This window comes from Colias eurytheme, chromosome 23, assembly GCF_061535395.1.
Source record: "Colias eurytheme isolate Ceu_HAF_F1 chromosome 23, ilColEury1 Martin Lab GWU primary, whole genome shotgun sequence".
Classification (NCBI taxonomy): Eukaryota; Metazoa; Arthropoda; class Insecta; order Lepidoptera; family Pieridae; genus Colias; species Colias eurytheme.
In genome coordinates, this window is record NC_143002.1 from 6,263,195 (window position 1) to 6,286,894 (window position 23,700).

General features: G+C 31.9%; 2 protein-coding genes across 2 annotated transcripts; both read right to left on the bottom strand.

Moving 5' to 3' along the window:
* Positions 1 to 1,412: 1,412 nt before the first annotated feature.
* LOC149898350 (facilitated trehalose transporter Tret1-like) lies at positions 1,413 to 15,103 on the bottom strand. Its single transcript, XM_090115368.1, has 7 exons — positions 14,958 to 15,103; positions 6,230 to 6,385; positions 5,768 to 5,970; positions 4,322 to 4,508; positions 3,498 to 3,883; positions 2,869 to 2,980; positions 1,413 to 2,100 (listed from the first exon to the last, which is right to left on the bottom strand). Exons 1-7 carry the CDS (start codon positions 15,010 to 15,012, stop codon positions 1,805 to 1,807), a joined length of 1,395 nt encoding a protein of 464 aa, XP_089971494.1. The 5' UTR covers positions 15,013 to 15,103; the 3' UTR covers positions 1,413 to 1,804.
* Positions 15,104 to 16,466: 1,363 nt separating this feature from the next.
* Positions 16,467 to 22,706, bottom strand: LOC149898351 (facilitated trehalose transporter Tret1-like). Its single transcript, XM_090115494.1, has 7 exons — positions 22,602 to 22,706; positions 19,493 to 19,648; positions 18,945 to 19,147; positions 18,342 to 18,528; positions 17,780 to 18,165; positions 17,414 to 17,525; positions 16,467 to 16,938 (listed from the first exon to the last, which is right to left on the bottom strand). The coding sequence occupies exons 1-7, from the start codon at positions 22,630 to 22,632 to the stop codon at positions 16,646 to 16,648; spliced, it is 1,368 nt and encodes a 455-aa protein (XP_089971620.1). The 5' UTR covers positions 22,633 to 22,706; the 3' UTR covers positions 16,467 to 16,645.
* Positions 22,707 to 23,700: the final 994 nt, after the last annotated feature.

Sequence of the window (23,700 nt, forward strand, 5' to 3'; positions counted from 1 at the left end):
TCTCTCACGCTTGAGTATGCTCAGGAATAGAACCCTTTCATTTTTCAGGGTCTGATTCGATGTGGTTTAATTGTTATTAAATAAACAAAAATAATAATTAATAAATATTTATTAAAAAAAATTATGAGGCGTGCACTTTTGGATTTTCCAAATTATTTTATTTTATTTTTACTTTTAAATAACAAAAATGACATCAAAAATATCATGAACGTTAAAAATAGTGTTTTTTCTTAATATGTGTGTGTATGTATTATCTTACAAGTGCAATGTATGATACATAAAGACATTTTAAGTTTGAAAAATCAGATGTTTTGCGCGAAGTGACAGTAGTACCCACCTCAACGCTTCGCTTATGAGGCGTGCAATAATATTTATTTCAACTTATTGGAATAAGAAATAAAAAAGTTGTTAGTTCCTGAACTGCATCGGTGGTACTTTTCTTTCTCCTAAAACCAAATTGTTGACATGAGATAAGTTTGAAATTTTCTAAGTAGTTTACTAGTCTATTACTTATTCCAAGCGCTCAAGAACCTTCGACCACGCAGGACTGCTATGGGGCGATAGCTGTTTCTCCTCCTTTGTATATCGGGTGTACGATAGCTTTTTGAATGGAGCTGGGAAAAGTAGAAGTTTGGAAGCTGAGGTTGAAAATATAGGTTAGGTTAGTAAAATAAATATATTAAATAAATTATTTATTTCATTGATTGTATTCACGGGTATACACACACACACACACACACACAAATTAAATTATATCAATCTTAATTTTATTTCCAGTAATTATACTTATCTACATTTTCTTATTCACAACTATTACATAAAATTATTTACCTATGTATTTGATAACTTCACAGCTAAGTTCACAGCTTACAGATTTATTGTCTTAAACTACTTATATCTATGATACAATACGCCAATTAGGAGTTTTACAATTATTATCGATTTTATATTTAGGTAAATAAAATATCGATTATGACAGAGCTAGAGCCTCGACGCTTTCACAGCCTTATTGTAGATCCTATTAAATCTACAATCCCGAGTATTCCTCTGTACAATTATTCTAACATCTTTACAATCTTCAAGGTTCAAACTGATTGAATAAATTTTTATTTTTTTTTGTTAGATTTCATATTTCCTGTTATAATCTAGATTACCTGTATATTATTCACAACTTGTAATATAGCCTCAACGCCATTTCGCTTATTGTGATCCTATTAAATCTACAACCCAGAGTATTCCTCTCTACAATTTTAACCTGTTTACATTCCAGATACTGATTTAATTCTTCACCAGATCTACTCGATTTACTATCACAGCAAACTAAATCTTATCCCTTAGAAGTTAGAATACATAATATAAAACCTGAGGCAGAAGTGGCATAGCCAGGGCGAACCTTCAGTTCACGCGCCGCCTTAAGATGTAGAAGCCCTTCTGGCTAACATCGAGAGACACCACAAAAACGCGACATAAGCGTAAAAACACGATCCGTCTGAATACAGCTAATTAGCTTGGTTGCGTTTAATGGGTTACGTAATTAACACTTTTCGGATAATGGTTTAAAATTTAAATGATTATTATATCTTTGTTTAACGCGGAACGGCTTTAACTGCTAATTTATTCGCATAATACATATACATACCGCTTCTACGTCAGTTTTTATTAATATATGTTCTAAGTAAAAAAACCAATAGTATCTCTTAATTTACCAAATTTGAAAGAAGCTTTTAGCGTCTGAAGCGATACTATTGGTTATTTACAATCACATTCCTAGCTTCTCATCCTCACACAATATTGGTGGAAAAGCCTAAGCCTTGTCCTTTGCAACATCCTTAAAATTGCCCATAGAATTCTGTATTTCCCTAAACGATTTATCCTTTGTTTCTGGCAGAAACACACCAAGCAGAATAGCAACAGCTACGCAACAAATACTAAAGAACCAATACGTTGGTGCTGGGCCAACTGATGACGTCACAAGGGGAAAATATAAAGATGTAAAGAAAACGGTGCTTTGACAACATAATATGCCGATCGATGTGCCGAATGCTCTGGTTGGACCTTCGAATAGTTCTGTGGATATTGGCCAGATTAGAGAGCCAATACCTGCAAAAATAGAAACAAATGTAAGTATTATTTAAGATGTTTTATAAGTTAAAAGTCAGGTGATTGCCGGAATCGTGTAGACAAGTGAGTGAAATGTAATCTAAGTTATGACTGAGAGTAAAAGAGAAGACTTATATGCGAGAGATACCATTTAAAAATAGTAATATTAACATGATTTAAAAAAAACAACTATGGAGTTTCATGCTGGTTCTTCTCCATAGATACTGCTTTCCGAATCGGTGGTAAATGTAAAAAAATGTTATGACGATTCAAAAGTGCTCTTATAAGAAGTCTAATTGAATAAATAAATGTTTGAGTTTGAGTTTGATGTTAAATATTTTGGCAATGATAGGTTATTAGCGCTCCGGGCATGGCAAGCCGAAATGTGTGTATTTCACCATGACGTCATTGATTTCGCCACATTTATTTCGGTTGTCTCTTTTTTGTTCACGATAGTTTAATTATGCCATCTCACTTGGACGTCTAATCGCATGTGCGTTAGCGTGCCCTGTCACATGCGGGACACCCTGTATATTATTAACTAGCTGTGCCCCACGGTTTTACCCGCGTGGCTTCGCTCCTGTTGGTCTTAGCGTAATGATATATAGCCTTAGCCTTCCTCGATAAATGGGCTATCTTACACAGAAAGAATTTTTCAAATCGGGCCAGTAGTTCCTGGGATTAGCGCGTCCAAACAAACAAACAATCTCTTCAGGTTTATAATATTGGTTTATATATAAATAAACAATTTCAATCAAAGATACTTACCGGCACTGTAGCAAAACACTATGAGTACCATGGATATAATTGGTAAGTAATTCATGAAGCTTGTCACAGCTTCACCATCAGAGTGGGTTTGGAAAAACACTCCTAATCCCATCTGAAATGCAAAATAAAATTGATTAATAAAAAAAATGTGTGCGTGTACTAGTGTACACACGTAAGAAGTGAAACTTCTTTATGACCTTAATTTTCAAAAAATAATTTACTATATGCAACTTTACAGAAATACGGCAAATCACGCGTGGTAGGGATAAGACAAAGATGGCGCGTAACGGAAAAATGTCACGCGTAATGAAAAAATGTTACACTAAATTTTTTTCCAACCCCGATAAAGAAGTTTCACTTCAATGATACTGTATTAGAAACTGATACTCATGAATATAAGAATTAATAGACACAGCAGATCTTTAGATTAAATAACAGATTATTATTAATTAATTAAATGAATATTGCACGGATCATGTGAAAGGATTTTAATTAAAAAAAAATAGCAATAGATCCAAACACGGAAGCCTGATTGTCGTAAAGAAAAATGTATTTCAATAATGAGTAAAATTGAAGACAAAAACTCAATTTCTAGTATAATAATAATTTTTATGTGTGGAAGCACTTACCATCCCCAAAAACAAGCCAAACAAAGACGATAGCAGTAACTGTTTCCTTTTAAACATAGACGTCAAAATCGTTAAAGACACGCTCGCAACCACTTGTATCAAACCAATAATAACAGACGCCAATTCGGGCATTACACTAGTATTCGTAGAGATCAATATTGTCTGCAGATAAAACGTCACAGCGTTGTAACCAACCATCTGGGAACCAAAGAACAGAAGAACGCATAGGGTAAGCGATTTTAAGAACGCTTTATTTTTGAGCATTTCAATTTTGTCAATTTTTATGTTGTCTTCTCTTGATTTCTTATATTCTTCTATTTCTTCTGCGGCTAATTCTTTAGATCCACGAAATGTAGTTAGGGATTTTAATGCTGCGTCATAGTTTCCTGTAAAAAACGGCAACGTTTGAATCACTACAAAATTGGTGACCAAGTTGAGATGAATTTCGATATCAGTACATGATATATTTATCAGTGTAAACTGTAAATCAAGAGGCAAATACTAGTTTCAGGTGAAAACTAATAATAAAAAAAAGACGGGTTGCACTCCGGGAGTGCCGGCAGAAGTGAAAACTTGATTATTATTAACGTTGAGCATGTTTGATATCCATCCGTCTTACGCTTTTTCGATCAGGTCACGTGTCCTGACGCGAGTTTAAGATTTTATACCAATTACAGAAAAAGTGCTCAACGCCGCTAAAGAAGTTTTCACTTCAAAAAATCCAGCACACACATTAAGGCTGAACATTTAATTACCAAAATTACTAGCAGCAGAGTTCAGCAAAAGGCTTAAGAAGTAATAACATTTAAAATCAAACTACTAACCTTTAGAATACTGATAATATGGGCTTTCAGGTAGAAAGATCAAGGGTATCAAACTCACAACTAGAACTCCACAAAATATATAACTAAAAGTATGATAAGAGACGAAAGGACCAACGGAGAGAGTGATCAAGATGCCCAGAGATGAAAACAGCTGTAGAAACGTTCCTAAGGCGCCACGGTGTGTTTTCTGAAATAATATATAATGACCTTTAAGTTATTCAAATAAGATCCATTTTATTAATACCTACATGATTGATCAAGGAAAAAAAATAATAATTAATGTCACTAGTTACAAAGTATAAAACAAAGTCGCTTCTCTGTCCCTATATCCCTATGTATGCTTAAATCTTTAAAACAACATGCGGTGTTTTTAATAGATAGTGTTCCTCTAGGAAGGCATTCCGCATTAGTATATTATTTTTTAGGTTTGAAAGGAAGGAGGAAGGTTTTACACAAAGCGGCTGAAGCCGCGGCGGAAAGATAGTAGTTTATAAAAACTAAAAATATCGCGATAGCTCGTGAATAGCTAAAAATGTATTGATATTTAAACAAACGAGGAATCCACGAATAAAATACTATACTTGTCTTAATGTAGGTAAGTACATATTGCAATGTTGAATCTTTTTACGTCGTACATATTGTATGACTGTAATCTAAATAAGATAGGATTAAAAAATTTCCGTTCACAGTAAAGGAAATTAAAAAATTGGTTGTCTGTAAAGTCGGTTTACTGACGATAGTTGAACGTGACAACGTCCGATTGTGCTTCTTTGTCACTCGTTCCACGCTCTCGCTTGCACTTCAAGCATGGAACGCCTCAGAGGGAGGTAACGCCGCATGAGTCATGTTTTTTCGTGCGTGCATCCGGCTCTATCGAATTATAAGACGTTGTCACGTCAACAATTATGAGGACACAAACGTATCGGTAACAATAATTAACAGATACTAAAAGCGAATAGCAATAAAAAAAAAGATATTTTTTCAAACGAATCCTTATCCTTTTCCTAAAGTATTTGAAATACTTTCCGTATAGATATTTAGTATCGAAGTTGATTAATTTAAAAAAAATGCAACTATTCTACTTATGCATGTAGATATTGTAAGAGTTATATTTTTTAACCCACGAATCTTCGTAGGCTCTTTTTCTGAATTGTTCTTGAGATTAGCGTATCTAACGAAGATATAAATAAACTCCTCAGCTTTATATTATTAACTAACTGCGCCCCGCGGTTTCACCGGCATTGATCCGCTTCTTTTGGTCTTAGCGTAATGATATATTATAGCCCTTCTTCCTCGATGAATGGGCTATCTAACACCGAAATAATTTTTCAAATTGGATCAATAGTTCCTGAGATTAGCGCGTTCAAACAAACAAACTTCAGCTTTATAATATTATTTAGTATAGATATAGAAATTAATTAGGTAAATTACATTATAAGTACTTACACTGGCTATTTCAGACGAGTATGTCGGCACGACAACCAGAACTAAACAATCGCCGATCAGAAACACGGTCCGGGCGAATATCACCATCCAGGGTTTAGTCGCAAATATGAGGAATATACTCATTGACAATTTCGGCACAAAGGTTACGAACACAGAGGCTTTTCGACCGATTATGTCTAGTAATATTCCGCCGAGTACGTTAACTGAAACATTAAAAATATTTTTATTAAAAAAAAATATTTTACTAATAATTAGGCAGTTGTGTAGAAACTAATATTTATTTTATTTTATTTATTTTTATTTATGTCAGGCAGCATTGCCCATATATTGTTAGTAGTACTTATTCTAATGTTAGTAAAACTACATATACTTATTTTTAGATTTTAGAGTTACAAGCCAATTATTTAACCCAGCCTCCCGTGTTTTTTCTTATAATAGTATAAAAATTACTTAAATACTCACTAATACCACCAAACAGGAACCCCAAAGCCACCATCCAGGAACCTTCGCTTGCCGTCAGTGGTCTTTCCAGAGGAGTTTGATTTACATCTGTCAGTTTCACCAACATTGGTGACGGCCATGCTATACTCATGCCTGTTGATAGCATGCACAGATTAACTGAAATTGTATAAATAAATCATTGAATCATCTCATCCGTGATTTTCCACAGCACAGAGCACGCTTAACATGAGCATTTACTTAAACCACAGAATAATATTGTAAATTGTAATACTGTGCTTAAACTAATCGTCTGTTCAAAACTTGACATTGGCAGAATCCGTCCTCACTGGGATCGGGAGTTGGAAAAAGAAGAAGAAGAAATAAATCATTATAACAAAAGTATAATAGTAGCCAATAATGTGCCGGAAGAAATAGTAGGAATAAAAAGAGAGAAATTAAAAAAGAGATCTTGCCTTGCAAGTTGACTTGCGGTTGAATTGGGATGAAAACTAATAAAAATATAGGTTAGGGATACAGAATACAATTAATATCCGAAAGATGAAGTAGATTTTAGGTTATGTTTTTGAGGAAATTTGGTTGAAGACACTTAAAAATTAGGTAATTAAAAAACTATCGCTGTCTCTCTCCAAAAGTTCGACCTCATAAGAAGAAGAACTGATGCATATTTAAGGTCTGTCTCTCGACTATTCCCTCTTCCTATTTCACCAACTTAAAAGATATCTTACAAACTTAATTTTAAGAATAGGTATACTGCACCCCTACATGCTATGCTATTGGTGGCAAATTATCTATTTTACAAAAAAAAAATAACAGATGACTCGCAGTTAATACAGGTACGAATATCTTTTAGATTCTTTAATCTTAAATATCCATAATTGTTTAATGATAAGAAATCTCATGAGATAAAGCGTTAAAACTCATCCTTGTAAAGATACAAACACCTGTTTAACTTATTATTGTAATAAAACAAACATAATTTTTTTAATTAGTACCTACTTATTATCTTATTTAAACATACTTTATGGCGATGAAGCGACGGTTTTAAAACAAGTGTTCTACAAGTGTAACTAATATAACAAAAATGTAATATTTCTTCTTATTATATTTAAGTTATTAATTTATTATTGTTACGTATTGTCGAAGCATGAAGTGGAACTTCTTTAGATGCATTGTTAGTAAAATTTCAAGATTTCGTCATGGCAATAACGTCACGTAGTGGAGTAAAGCGATGATTTTGGTACCTTTGAATCTTGCCAAAGAAGTTTGACTTTTGACACGTCGTGTTCTTTTTTTATCCGATACCTACTACTACTTATAGTTAAGTTTCTTTGTTTTCGTTTTTGTAGATGTGTTTTAATGGTTTTAATTTATTTTGGTCAATGATAATATTCTTTTAATACTTCTAAAGCTAATTTGTGTTCTTTGATAATTCGCGTATTATAAACCTTGTCTCTTGTTTGATGAGTCTGATTATGAATCTTTTAAGTGCAAGATTAAATTTTAAAACACTAGCTTTCAGCAGATTTTTGTCAAATGTAGCCTTAAATCTACTCACGTACCTGTAGCAGGGGTAATATTGGAATCGGACCCTTAAATGGCTCCTTAATTGTGATATGAATGTAGCCATGTCCTTCATCTATAATTTTCTTTCCAAATCTTTTCTCCAAATAAATTTAGCCATTCTCGAGTTGTAGAAAATTTAGGTAGTTACTTTGGAAAATGTACGCAATGTAGAGGACACAGGAAATAAATTGATTTTTCAATTATCTGCGCATATTGTAACATCACCACTGCTCGAACGGTGAAGGAAAACATCGTGAGGAAACCGATATGTGTCATCCGCCAACCCGCACTTGGCCAGCGTGGTGGATTATAATATGGTATCCTCATAAGAGGCCCGTGTCCCATTAGTGGGAACGTATATGGACTGATGATGATATAGAGGACACATATATCATGATAATTTAATATTTATTGGATTGTGATAGAGGAACGTATGTAAATAGTTTCTGGAAATTATAAATCAATGTTCATTATAATAGCTAATAATTTAATTAATATTTTATTACGAGCAATAAAATAATTCTGCATATTGCTCGTAAAATTCAGGTCAAAGGTCTTGATACATCCCTAGAATACTTATTGTAACTAATTCCTTGATTACCATGATGCTACAATGTGGTGCAATTTGTTTCTAAGATCTTTGTTACAGAAGTTAAAGATACTTACATTTTTAAAATAAAATGTTATACCTACTTACCTACATATTATGATAATACTCGCGTTATACCAAAAACAGGAAAATCATTACTACCTACTTAATTAAATAACTAGTCATTTACAGACAAAGCATTGACTGAAATAAAAATAAAAATGTGTGCGTGTACACACGTAAGAAGTGAAACTTCTTTATGACCTTATTTTTCAAAAAATAATTTACTATATGCAACTTTACAGAAATACGTCGAATCACGCGTGGTAGGGATAAGAAAAAGATGGCGCGTAACGGAAAAATGTCACGCGTAACGAAAAAATGTTACCTACACTTAATTTTTTTCCAACCCCGATAAAGAAGTTTCACTTCAATAATTACCTACTTAACTAATGCCAAATTGTTTTTTTTTTATTATAGGGGCCGTTTTGTTCATAATATTTGACCTTCTCTATGGTAACAGAATACTAGGAAAGAAGGAGGTAATTAAAACTCGTTGTACCAAAACTGATTTTGCCAGATGCCAATACTCAGCTAACTCATTAACCCACAAAAAAATTAAACACAGTCTAACCACAGAATACATAATAGTAGCTAAACGCTAGTCTAACTTTAAACCAGGGATCTTTCACTTAATAGTTGTCTATGTGAAATACGACAAACCAGAAAAAGTTTTTTGTGGTAAGACAGTAATAGATTATTTTGCTGTGATTTAAAAAAACAAAACAATGAACTGGCTAAAAATACTTAATTATGATGACATAGAAAAACTCCTTGCTACGTCATGCACTGTGTAATTATTATTTCTATATTATTTAGTAATTTAACAAATTGTTACACTTCACACTTAACTATGTATTCATATTTAGTTATAAAAAGTTTATTTTTTTCACGTACCTAACCTATTTTAAGTTAAGGAAGAGTGGGTTGTCCTGACACAAGTTTTATTTTAAACTTACTAGGAGGGCCCTACTACTCCATATTGTGTAAAATTAGAAACGAAATAAACTATTTTTAATTTTATTTCTTTAAATGGTACCTAACTACTTAATAGTAGCGTATAGTATATAGGTACGCAATAAGTATATACCATTATTATAGGTAAACCAGAATCTGATGGCAATTAGGGAAATCAAAATTTTGAGTGTGCAGCCCTAGGGAAAATGGACTGAACGATCTTGATACTTCTTATTTTTAAGCTATTGCATAGCTTCTATCGCGGGCCTTGAGTGCGGGGACCGAATCGAGAAATTCCGTAACGACAAAACCTCCGACGGGCTCGGAGGTGTGGCTTGAACGCATGCTATGCTTTACCGCGGCATGGCAGTCCCCGAGTGCCACATTTTTTTCACCAAAGAATGTCTGTATCCATGGGATAAGCCGACAGTCTGACAGAACGTTATCTTGTGCATTATAATTTCGTCGGTTGTAAAACTATACAAAATAAGTAGGTACTCCAAAAATCTGTCTCGATCAATCCATATAGTATAGGACATGTATTTAAAGTTTACAGTTTTTACACTCCATAATTTTTTAGACGAAAAACATCAATATAAAACATCAAAATAATATAATATACGGAACCCCAAAACTTTACAAAGCTCTGATCTTCAATATAATTATTAATTACGAAATGAAAACAAAACTTTACCAGTAATAGAACCGGTTGACCTTCGGGAAAATCGCGCTGCAAAAAACAGACGAGACAGTTACGTTAATTCATTGATAATAATAATGAGGTTCCTTTTGACATTATATTCACCTTTGGATATTTAAATTTGCTGAGCTTGCATTTGCACTAATTTTTTACTTTTATTAAACTACTATGAATAGTAGGTATAACATGATCTGTGCTTTTATTAGGTTTACCTGTATGTTTGTATCCCTATAGTATACATTTGTACCGAATCCTTTAGACTTATTTTATTGGGGTCATATTGTTTTGGTTGTAGCAATGAAATTGGCAGCATTAACAGGTAAAAATTATATTTTATTAAATTGTTACTTCAGTAATAATTGTAAACTTTACAGTCCTAATCTTATAATAATATTATGATGACCAAATTATGATAAGAACTAAGCGTTAAAAATGTAACTCAAATTGCTGAACTCACTCAATTAAAACTTTTTATTTTGTCCTCAATATCATTAGTCACATTACATAAGTGGACAATACTGTATTATGTATGTACATACTTTCATGTATAATATACATATTAGTTTTATATGTATATTAGACATATTATTATTTACACATACCTATATTTGTTTAAATCATTATGCCATGTCAAAATATGGATATAATGATAATGCAGATCAAAACTAGATTGCTTATAATTTTTTATGAAATAAAGCATAAATAAAATAATTTAACTATGTTTATTTTCGTAAGTATTATCAGATACACACATTATAAAGTTGACTTGGACAGCTTAGACTTGACGAATAGCCGTATTGGAAACTCCTGTAATAAGTTTTCATAAAATTATATTGTAATCAACAAAAAATATTATAGTTAAGTACCTACTTATAATATTTTTAATTAAAAGTATCAAAACGGGTAAGTCAAATTTACCAATAAAATCTTCAAAATTGAAAATTGTTATGTTTCTGACCCTTCTTCATCGAATATTTTTCTATACACATTGTAAACAACACCTCTTGCTTGTGATCGCAGCCGCTTTTTCGACATGTTCGAAGATTTTATAAACAAAATCCTAAAAATTATTCATCAACTGCGAAGAAGACAAATAATTTGACAACCAATTTTATAGCTGTTGTCAAATAAAGTTGCCACGTGAAAATCTTTTATTTTATAAATATAAATATGCCATCAGATTCTAGTAGACCAGAGACCTATACGCTATGGGTAGATAGTTCAAGGTAGACCATGAGCCATGACATTGCAACATGATAAATATTCAGAACGCATCTAATTCAGGGTAATTGTGTTCAAATGATAAAACCGATAGGAATAAGATTTTAATAGTGACATAGGTGTTTTAATATTGCATTTTTAGATGAATTTGCGTATACGTGCGTATACATATAAGTGCCTAGGTACCTAGACGTCTTCGAAAGATTTTTATGAAAAAAATGCCACAGATAATATTATATTAAAATACGTATACAAAATTCTATATAATCACAACACAGTTACTTAATTACTGCGACACTACGCAATATCATAGATTATACCTACATGCTACATTTATAAAAACAATCATTATTATTTGTCCAATATCTTTTATCTCCATTGCTGACCTAGTTACCCAATTGCAAAAAATTATCACGACAAATCCGTGTTATAAGTGTACAAGATTAGATACTTACCTATAATACCTAGGTACTAAAGTAGTTGCAGCCATTCTGACTCATATTGATGGAATGTGTCCGGAATGAAGAAGAGAGGAAGGAATTATTTGATTGTCGGTTCAATTTAGGCTTTTGTAATAGTATCTTAGCTTGTCCGACCTCAAATGAAGCAAGAAAATTAATTAAAATTGTATCCTTAGGTTTAAGTAGACGTGAGATAATAATTATTATGTTTTACTGTTAGAATAATCTGTTTACTGTTATGTTATGTTTTGATTTTATTTTTGAGAGTGACATGATCAAGTATGATCAAACTCTCATAATAAATAAAGATTAAAAAAAAACTGCTTCGTCATATCAAAACAAATAACATTTATCTATCTAACCTCTTATTTCCAGACAGATATTTTAAACTGACTGGCAAATTCATATTATGATAGCAATAACCAGCCATGGCCATTTGCCAGTCAGTTGAATTGAAAATGAAAAATGAAAAATTATTTATACCTAAATAAATAATTTTTGATTGCTTAAAAGCAAAAAAACACAATAATAATACAAATTTAACAAGATAAGAATAAGTATATTATGTATTTAAATTTTAAGTATTAACTATAGCTCACACACTAAGAGAACTTGTGTCGTGGAATCTGGTACGATATTCACATCACGGCACTCACTGACAGGAAATAAGAGGTCATAATACGGCCCCTGTATTTTTGTAAGATGTATCCTGATCCTGATACGTAATATTTTCAATGTCATTGATTAATTAATAAAAAAAATGTGTGCGTGTACTAGTGTACACACGTAAGAAGTGAAACTTCTTTATGACTTTATTTTAAATTATTTTTTGAAAAATAATTTTCAAAAAAGAAGAGCGTATCCAAAAGACCTTAAAAATGAGGGAATAAAGGTATCAAACTATACGGGATCGTCACATGAAGGCATATTACTGATGGTCCGATTGTGTACGAATTAAATATACAAGTAAATCTTTTAAAATGTACCTAACTAGTTACCTACTACCTATGTCATAAGTTTTAATGATTTTATTTCTATGGAAATTAATTAAAAACTAAAGCAAAACAATAATTATTAAAACATTGTAATAAAATATTAGGATATTTTAACGTTGGGAAGTGCATACCTACACCTATTATTTCTTTCTGCGTTTTATAGCCTAATAAAAAAATTAGGATTAAAAAAACTAGAGGACAATCTACCTAAACCACTAACGTAACGGCACCAGTCTTGTACAGATTAAGGAAAAAATTGAAGTTTTTTACAAATTTCTCGTAGGTTTTTTAACTTTATTAGACTTGGTTTAGTTATACCTTTAGTTCAATGTTAGTTTAACGTAACCAATGTTAGAAAAAAGATTACAATGCATAAATAATGAAGTTATTTATAAATTAAAAAACCACTTTTTTGCACCAGTGTTGGACAGTGAGAAATCTAATGATGGACACCCAGTTTTGGATAACATCCAGTTATGAACACCCATTTATGGACTGTACCTAATGTCGTTTCTCCACTTATTTACACTTGGAGAAGACTTATAGTTATCAATAGAATCTTGAAAATGATGATTGGAATACAACAAATCGGAGATGTATTTATAAAAAATAGTACTTATTAATTATTTTGCATACTTATAATATTTAAAACAGTCTTAATTTCCATTTTCTATGCAAAAATTGGACAAATGCATCGTTAAATACGAGTTATGTCCGTTAAGAAACACCAATATGGTTTTTTTTCTCAATAAGTCAGGGATGAAAAATATAACTAAAAAAAGTACTGCCATTCCATCCATTTTGGGACTTCTTCTTCTTAATCTGATCGGTCCATCGATATGGATTCCAAATTGTAGCACGAGACAAAAAGCTTTTTTTAAACTGTTGTCAAGATGGTGTGGATGAAATTTAAGCGTGTGTGCTATATGGTGGTGAAATTTAGCAGCAGACAACGATCCAAACAGTTCATCAGAGAACTCTCTATGATAGATGCGTTACAATACGCATAAGTATGCGACTTCTCTACGCAGTGATAGAGAATGAAGCCGAGAACGAGTCGCACAGCAATAATGACCCATTGTTCTAAAATATATTCTTCATGTTTAGATAGATATTATGTTGTTGGACCCATTAGTGCAATTTTAACAAAAAATATCAATGTCCATTATAGGAACCAAAGCAAATCCAGTCATGGACAATTGTTGTACAATATTGGAACCCTTTGTTTGAAATGGTCGTAATAGGTATATTATTAATCAGAAAGAAAAGACAATACAGAAAAGCGCATGTAATTAATACCTTTAAAAAAAGTTTATTTTCGACATATGTCCATAAATGGATATATCCATAGAATTAAATCCAGTTATGGACACTGATGAATTTTATTTAAACAACATAACCTATCATGATACTAAATCGTGTAATATTTCGTACACTTAACTACTATAAATAAAAGTAATATAAAATTTTGCTGACATTTATACAAAAATTCTTATAACCAAAATTGTGTCCTCACTTCCTTAAGGATTTTCTTAGTAAAAACGGATTTCTTCGAAACGAGTCGCAGCAACTAAACATAACGTTCTGCCATCTTCAAACATTTTGGCCAAATAAGATGAAATGTCGTATTTTGATAGCTTATGAACCAAACTTTTATTTTAAGTATTGCCAAATTATATAACGTTAATTTTGGTCTTAATATTTAAATTTAATATTTATTTTGTCCATTACTGGATGCTTGTCCACCACTGGTGCCGTTACCTTAATAGTTTTATAAAATATAGGTCTAAAATTATTAGAAATCTCACATTAAGGGCAACAAAACCATTGTTGACCAGTGTTATACAATAATATTATATTCTGTTAATCAATTCAAGGGTTCGATTTTTTTTATATAATTAACACCTTATTTTGAATAAAATTATATTGTAACCGACTCATATTTAAGAGAACATAATTATAATAAATCTATGCATTTTTAACTCATACCATATATCATATTTCTTTACAGGGAGTGTCTCCAGCAATCTGTACCTACCTACATTATATTTTAAAATAATAATTAATCTGTTTCTACCTACCTTTGTAAGTAGGTATTAAGGTAAACTTGACGAACATTAATTACTACGAAAGTTAAGCATAGATAGTTGTTCTGTACAAAACATTAAAAATATTACATTACCCACTAAAACCACCGCATATTGTCGCACCAGAGTTGGTGATATTTGGAATTTCATTGTTTAAACTTTTTAAATGTCACTGGCAAAAAACACACGAAAAAAAAAAGAAAAAATTAAAAAACGCGCGAAATCCATCCGGTGTCTGTCAAAGCCAATACGGAGTGTAGTGAATGAACGCGACTTTGTAATAGCGTAACTAGATTTATTGCTCCTACAAAAAAATTTTCGTAATTGTAAGTTTCATGGTATTCACTAAGAATAGACAAAGAGTGAAAAAATCTTGAAAAAATGTAATCTTTCAGGTAAAATTTGCTTTTAAAAATATCCAGGTAAGTAATCAAATTCGCATCTGTAATATCAATGATGAGGAATGTGTAAAATGTAATAGTAGCAGTGACAACTGACAAATATCATAAAAAAATCGAATTTAAAAACATATTTAAAAAGTATGTATTTAAATGTGTGGTAACTAGTTACCTAGCTAAAAAGTAAAAATATATTAAATTGTATTGTATATTATTGTGATAGACTTAATTAATTAGAATCAAATTATAAAACCATGCAACAGTGATATGGTACCTACTTATAATCAGCAAAAAAAAACCCTCAATTTATAGGGAGTCGAGATGAGAGTCGAGAGATTTTCCGATTTTCAAAAATTCGTAACTCAATAACTTGAATTTCCAAAAACAAATGAAATTTCAGATTTAGGTTGCTTATTAGCCAATATCTAAGCACAAAAAAATTTACGACTCTTAACTCGACGCCCTATAAAGTACCTACAGTTTCGCCCATTCAATCAACAATGATAAAATATATTCACGGAATTTATTTTTTTAGTTTTATTTTGTACACACCTTTAATAGTACAGACTTAGTACAGATATCATTTTTTTTAATCAATAGAATAATGTTTGTAAGGTATTGTACTTTGCTACTTGCTGACCTTAATATATCACATCGGATAATAATCCAAAAATTTAATTTAGAAATAGAAATAGAAAGCGTTTTATTTGCCACCATGTAACTCTTAGTAATTAATACACAAAACAGAAAAAAAAAGATAGTAATGGAGGCAAAAAGGACTCCCCGTCAGCAAAGCAGCAACCATTATTTAAAATGTATTGCTGCACTGATTGAATTTTTGAGATTTATATTCAAAAGTCAAAACGGAAGAAAGAGAGATTTAATTTGATAATTCTCGTTACATTTTTAATTGCCGATTAGAATATTAATTTTGTAGGAAGGGGTTACTTAGGTACCTATCTTTCCCAAAACAAAATAAGTAGTTAGACATAATATTCTGCTATTCATCGGCTCCTGAATTTGGTCGTTTGGTGTGCTAATAAAAACAAATGAAACGCTCATAAGTTTTTATTTCTTAACGAATAAAAATAATTAAGTAACTGTATTGTGTACAATTAAAATCATTTAATACAATATAATCGTTGCATTCATAGGTCATCCAATGTCATTCGTTAATCGTCACTAAATTTAAGTCCTTATAATTTAAGTCCTAATATTTTAAATTAAATTGTACATTATAGAAATTTGGTAATACTTTCTTTCACTCGTTCTAATACAACGATATCCTATATATTTATTTATGCTTATTCTACGATACTAGGAGTCTTTTAACACAAAGTAAATTATAGTCAACAATATCTCCAATATTTTACAGCAAATTAAACTCAAGATGGACATTTCTTGTCATCCTTTTTACCCAAGGACACTTGAATTTCTCTAAAAGTTTTATCTTTGGTTTCCGGTAAGTACATCGTAATTAATGCACCAATAATGAAACAAGAAACGCTGAAAAACCAATAAGTAGACGCTGGTCCAAATGCGGCAGTCATAATGGGAAAATATTTAGCTGTAAGGAATATTGTTAAGAGACTAAATACAAGACCAAAAGTAGTGCCAAATGCTCGTGTGGGACCTTCGAAAAGTTCTGTGGCTGTTGGCCATAGTAATGCTCCAATTCCTGAAAAGCAGAGAAAATTTAAAAAATAAACACATTTTAATTTAAGTTTCAATATGTAAATTGGATTTTAAAAGAGTGCCGACTTCGCTGCAAAAACTGTTTTCCGAACCGGTGGTGAATGGTAAAACTGGGTACATGATATGTTATGACGATCCAAAAGTGAATAAGGAAATGTTTTAGTTCGAGTTTAAATCTTTTAAAACTACATATTTATTAATTAAGTCTACCTATGTGGGTACAACAATAAACTTATAGGTAAACTAGAGGTCCGCCTCGGCTTCGCCCGTGGTACATATTTCGCAATAAAAGGTAGCCTATGTCCTTTCTCGGGTATCAAAATATCTCCATACCAAATTTCATGCAAATTGGTTCAGTAGTTTAGGCGTGATTGAGTAACAGACAGACAGACAGAGTTACTTTCGCATTTATAATATTAGTATGGATTTCACAGTTCTAAGTATACTTTTCAACTTACCAGCACTATAACAAAACACGACCAATATAAGTGAAATTATCGGCAAATAGTTCATGAATCCAGTGACTTCATAATCCGGTCCACTTACTTGGAAGAAAGTACCTAAACCCATCTGCAAATTCATAGAATGAAATATTTTGGTTATCATTAAACCCCCTAAAACTAATTTCCCTTAAAAAATAACAATGGTGGTGCCGATCTATTTTTTGGGTCAATTTTGTCCAAGTCCGCCTAAATAACTTCGAACGGTGTGTTAATTGAACAGAATTTTGGCTAGATTAACTGAAGTCATTTATTAATTGTATAATTTGTCCTAATTCCTTATCTGAAGTCAAATTGCTATCTCTTAGTAAGAATGTAACTCACCATTCCCACGAAAATCCCGAACAACGAACTGACCAACAACCGTTTCCTTTGAAAGATCGATGTCAAAACCGTCAAAGACAAGCAAGACACCACTTGAATAACACTAATTATCACAGACGCGATTTCCGGCATTATATTCGTTTGCGTAGAGATCAAAATCGTTTGCAAGTAAAAGCTGACAGCGTTGTATCCTACTAACTGTGAACCCCCGCACATAAGAACACTAAGTGCTAACGCTTTTAAAAACGTTTTGTCCTTAAAAAGCTCCTTTTTATCTATTTCTACATGTTCTTCAATCGATTTTCTATATTCTTCTAGTTCTATTTTGGCTTCTGTTTCCGAATATCTGAGGGTAATTAGGGTTTTTAGTGCAGCGTCTGTTTTTCCTGGAATATTTTGACGGTGGTCAATAATTTATTTATGTTTTAGCATTGCAATATTGAAAATATCTGTATATGCATTGGGTTTAACAGATTTACTTAATATGCTACATTGGTCTTTAAATTTAAGTTTCTGACTCAGAGCTGCATTTTTTGGAGATAAATATAAAAAATAGGATTACCTTTAGAAATCAAATAGTACGGTGTTTCAGGTAGAAATAAGAGTGGCATAGTAGCCACTACAATAGCTCCACAGATTATATAACTGTACGTGTAATAGGAAACAAATGGTCCAACAGATAATGTGATCAACATTCCTAATGAACTAAAACATTGGAGCAACGCTCCTAAAGCACCACGGAGTTCTTTCTGGAAAAAAAAGGCTCCTATTATTATCAGATATAATTTTCGTTCCTACAATTATAAGCATGTAAAAATATTTCGAAATGCCAAATTCATACCAATACATAACGCTAACAAAATTATAATATTATACTCGGTGCAAACTTGGGTTCATTGAATGGTACTCAAGTAAAAAGTAGCCAAATTACTATTCCAGGCTATAATCTATCTCTATAATCAAAATTTCACACAAATCAGGTCAGTTGCTTTTTCATGAATGAGTAATAAACATCCACCTTTATAATATATTCCCATTTATTATAAAAATAGGATTAGTTTGATAGAATAGGATAGGTAGAACGACGTCTTTACACATCTATAATATATTAGCAGGATTAGTAGGATCTACGTAATCTTCAACTAGATATATCAAAATATCTTACACTAGCAATCTCCGTAATATAAATAGGAACGACCACCAGAACAAAACAATCTCCCATGACCATGACAGTTCGTGCCAGAATTACAAGCCAAACTTCTGTAGAGAAGATCAGTATTATGGCCATAGCTAGTTTGGGAACCGAGCAGGTCAAAATGCAATACTTTCTACCTATTATATTTAGGAATGTACTGCCAATGATGTTTGCTGAAAGAAATATAATAAGTTCGTCTATTATTGCAATAATAAAGAATGAATTTGTTTGGTTCAACAATGAACATGCTAATCTCAGCTATATATAGTGTTGCCTATTTATCGTGAAAAGCTAACATATCGTTGTGACCTACATCCTTGAATCATATTTTTTTTTTGTTATGTTTACCATTAAGTGCATGTAATTATGGGTAAATTAAAAAATAAGATTATAAAGATAATATGACGTTAGAGACACTTAAAACTGAGAAAGGAGAAGATATCCTACTAAGGATACTATCTTAACTAAAAAGCTATGTATAAACAGCAATTCAACCACCTAAATCATATGATACTCACAAACTGTACCCAATAGAAAACCCAAAGACACGATCCAAGATACTTCTTCATCAGTTGGTGATCTTGACAGCGGTGATTCACCAGCAGTAACCAGCTTCACTATCATCGGTGATGGCCATGATGTACTCATACCTGTTGTGAGTACGCTTAGATTTGCTGAAAGGGGATATAAAATTAGGGAAAAAGTTACTGACTTAATTAACTGAACTAATTATTCAATAATCAAGTTTTCACTTCTGCCGGCACTCCCGGAGTGCAACCCATCTTTTTTTTTAGTTGTAAGTATTATATTTATTAGTCCATGGTGATGGTGATATTTTTCTTTGATTTTACTGTAATGTGGTACTAAATAAACCTTCTTTCTTTCTATCTTTCTTTTATTGTGCTTCTAGGTAATTAGCAGTAAAATATGACGTAGATTATTAACGAAACTTTGTGGGTCATTTGTAACAGGATGGCGGTTCTACAGGAGTCTTAGTACGCAATGACAAAAAGAAAAATGATGGTCCGAACGCTGATACCGGATGCGTTAAGATACTGTAATATAAAATTTAACAGTATCTTAAGATAAAATATTATAGTATCTTCACCGTGTGTGACGCGCTTTATACGTATAATAAAAAAATATGATCCATCTACATTTACTTGAACGTGTACCAAATATAAAAAATACTAGCTTTCCGCCTGCGGCTTCGCCCGCGTTTTAAAAAAAAAACCCGCATAGTTCCCGTTCCTGTGGGATTTCCGGGATAAAACCTAGCCTATGTCACTCAGAAATGATGTAGCTTTCCAACAGTGAAAGAATTTTTCAAATCTGCCAAGTAGTTTCGGAGCCTATTCAATTCATACAAACAAACAAACAAACAAAAAATCAAACCTTTCCTCTTTATAATATTTGTATAGATGTATAGAAAAAGCGGCCAAGTGCAAGTCGGGCTAGTGCACCGGGGGCCTCGAACAAACCTATTGTACAACAGATACTAATAAAATACTATACAAGTAGTTGTACGTAACTTTAAAATGCATGTTTTAGAAATTGTTTTCTTTATTAATTGTGCTATAAGACCATGGTTTTAGCCAAATTTCAAGTCTCTGTCTTTCCTGGAAGTACCCTGTATGTTTTTATTCCCTTGCGAATGTCGAAATGGGAGGAAATATGCAACGGCTGTATATTTATTGCGTTGTATATTTTTAATTATTGAATTTTTTTTATTGATTTCAATGTTACGGGTCGTACAAACTTCCATCAGTTTTACGAAAGATGGGTTAAAATGCCTACCCTACTGAAACATTATAGAAACGTAAAATATCCTTAATCCATAGTACATTAAGTTCTGTATATTTGACTAGTTTTAACTGAGCTGCATAATTCCGTTATCTTAGTCTTACACACTGCAGCTGATATCATTATTTGCGATTTCTTAGGATTTTCGAAATGATACCTACCGGATTTCTTATGATAATTTCATTTCTATTTGAACTGTATTATGTTATATTCTTACGTTTTGTCTTTTTTATTATCTCATATACCTATGCGGGCACAATTTTGGTTATTTAAAAATGTAGACGGAAATTAATAAAATTGCTTGGTAGAAAAAAGGCCTCAAGGTTAGGTGATACGAAAAAGAAGTAAAATTGCATGTCGTCTATTAGGTTCAAATATTATTTTTTTCTTTTTTTATTGTTTATTAGGTTTCCGCCCGCCGCTTCGCCCGCTTTGTCTAAAACTTAACAAGTTAAATACTAAAGCCTTCCTCTTGAATCATTCAAGAAACCGCATCAAAATCCGTTACGTAGTTTAAAAGATTTAAGCATACAATATAATATAATAGGGTCAGGGACATTTTAGGACCGAGGGCGGTTCAAGGGGGTATTGAGCCACCTATAACATCTTCCCGGTCATGTGACTGTCCTACCCACTCTGGGTAGTCGATAATGAGGCAGGGAAGCCACGTAGTCTGGCATATAGCTGCGGGAGCTCTGGTGCGTTCTGCGAGAGATCCCGGAGTCCCCGCTATCATGCTTTGGGATTGGCCGTCGAGGAGGTTTTAGTGGGTAAGAATCCCACATGCTCTCTTTTTCCCCCAAAAGGGAGTATCTTTTGAAGATTTCCTCCCCGTTACCAAAAAAAAAGGGTCAGGGACATAGGGACAGAGAAAGCGACTTTGTTTTATACTATGTAAGTAGTGATTATTTATATTTTATTCCTGTTAAACCTGGAAGTATGAACTGGTTAAATATATAATAATATCTTTTAGTATCTGAATTCCATACAAATGCATGCGAATATATTTTATCAATTTAATCTTGTCAAGATGTTTTATCTGGAATTTAACATTGAAGTGCACTGCGATTATTATTTTATAGCCCCACAATATTATTTAACCTCTCTAGTTAGATAAGCAAAATGTATTAAAATTAATCAAGGTACATAAGTTATAGTTAACATTATTAATAGTTATAATCAATTATATTAGAGGCTATTACATTATATTAAGTACTAGCCACTCCGCGCGGTTTCACCCCCATGGCTCCTCTCCTGTTGGTCGTAGCGTGATGGTATATAGCCTATAGCCTTCCTCGATAAATGAGCTATCTAACACCGAAAGAATTTTTCAAATCGGACCAGTAGTTCCCGAGATTAGCGCGTTCAAACAAACAAACAAACAAACAAACTCTTCAGCTTTATAATATTAGTATAGATGTATTTATAACCTATAATTGTAGGTTTGTGCAACAAACAGATGAATCGAATCAGATGAATTAGGTCCAAACAGATAACTAACCTCAGACGCAATATCTTTTTTTATTGCACTGAGCCGATTTTTGGCAGGTATGTCTGTTTGTTCATTAATTTTTTATTAAACAGTACATTAATACAATACCTACGTAATATACCTAGTCATTATCAATTAATTATTAAAATCCCTTTAATTTATTTTAGCAAAGAAGTGGAAAAACAATAATTTTTAGTGAGACGAGATTATTTACGCGAAACGATAATCACCGAATCTAATATTTTTTTAATTATATAGGTATTGTGGGTTCATAGAGGTATTTTTTGTTACAAGTACACGAAATTAATTAAAAGTAAAATATAATTACCTACCTATAATAACCACCAGATATTGTCGAAGCATTGTTTCAATTTTGTTTCACAATAATTGTTATAAATTCAAAATTTAAAAAATGGCGCGAATGTAAAACACACTACTGTACGTCTCACTTACGAATGCATAAATTGCAGAGTTTGCATAGATATTTAACTTTTTTGTAGTTTGAACTAGTTAACTATTAGGATGTGTACACATATTTTATAATCACTGTGTCAACTATTTAATAACCTATCGATACCAATTTTAATTACTTACAAGTTGACCCTCGTTCACTTCGTTATGCATTAAAATACTATTATCATTGTTAACGTACTTTCATGTGCTGATTTTGTATTTACTTACAAGAGTAGCCAAATAATAACTTGCTCCTTTTCTTGCTTCACCGAAAAAAAGTAATAATAAACAATGTTCTCAATAATTTAAAGAATAAAAGAAAATCCAATTGAGATATAATATTGTGTGCTAACGTTATTTTTGAAGGATTATTTGCTCTAGTACCGATTAAAAAGTGTCGTTACCTAATTATTTTTTAAGGAATAGGTAGGTACCTATTACAAAAAAAGGTATAATACACATAATATATTGTGGACATACCTCACACATAATAATGTAAACAAGTATCAAATTACGCCGTACATATTGATAAATAAATAATTATAATTACCTATCTATTAAAATAAAACCTATAATAGCTGTAGACAATAATATTATGTAATATCACAGACTAATAATAATATACTACGTATACAAGTAATATGTAGGTATAAAACACAAAACAGTAAGAACGTATATAAGTACCAGAATGAAATATCTTGGGATTCGATAGTAAACTCTATTTTCTGACTGTTAACATTTATTTTAGACATAAAGTTCAAGTAAATCTTTAAAAAAATGTAATAATCCTTAAAAAAAAAGGCATAATTTTTGAATAAAAAATGAATCGAGCGAAAATGTTACTGTCTTGTACTTACATCGAAAGAAAAAGACCCAATAAATCATATAATAAAGTTCCATTTTGATTCTATGTGTGCCTGTTTCAGAATATTAATGCAAATTCACATAAAATTTAAGGAGCCTCCCCTTATATGAGTG

Bases quoted from the DNA above. Each gene is read 5' to 3' on its own strand.
- LOC149898350 (XM_090115368.1), bottom strand. From the start codon at position 15,012: ATGAAATTCCAAATATCACCAACTCTGGTGCGACAATATGCGGTGGTT. The intron at 5,971-6,229 runs GTGAGTATTTAA...TTAATGTTTCAG, and splicing joins GTTCCTGTTTGGTGGTATTA to TTAACGTACTCGGCGGAATA. The intron at 2,981-3,497 runs GTAAGTGCTTCC...TTTGCATTTCAG, and splicing joins TTGGCTTGTTTTTGGGGATG to ATGGGATTAGGAGTGTTTTT.
- LOC149898351 (XM_090115494.1), bottom strand. From the start codon at position 22,632: ATGCTTCGACAATATCTGGTGGTTATTATAG. The intron at 18,166-18,341 runs GTAATCCTATTT...AAAATATTCCAG, and splicing joins GTACTATTTGATTTCTAAAG to GAAAAACAGACGCTGCACTA. The intron at 16,939-17,413 runs GTAAGTTGAAAA...TCTGCTTTTCAG, and splicing joins CGTGTTTTGTTATAGTGCTG to GAATTGGAGCATTACTATGG.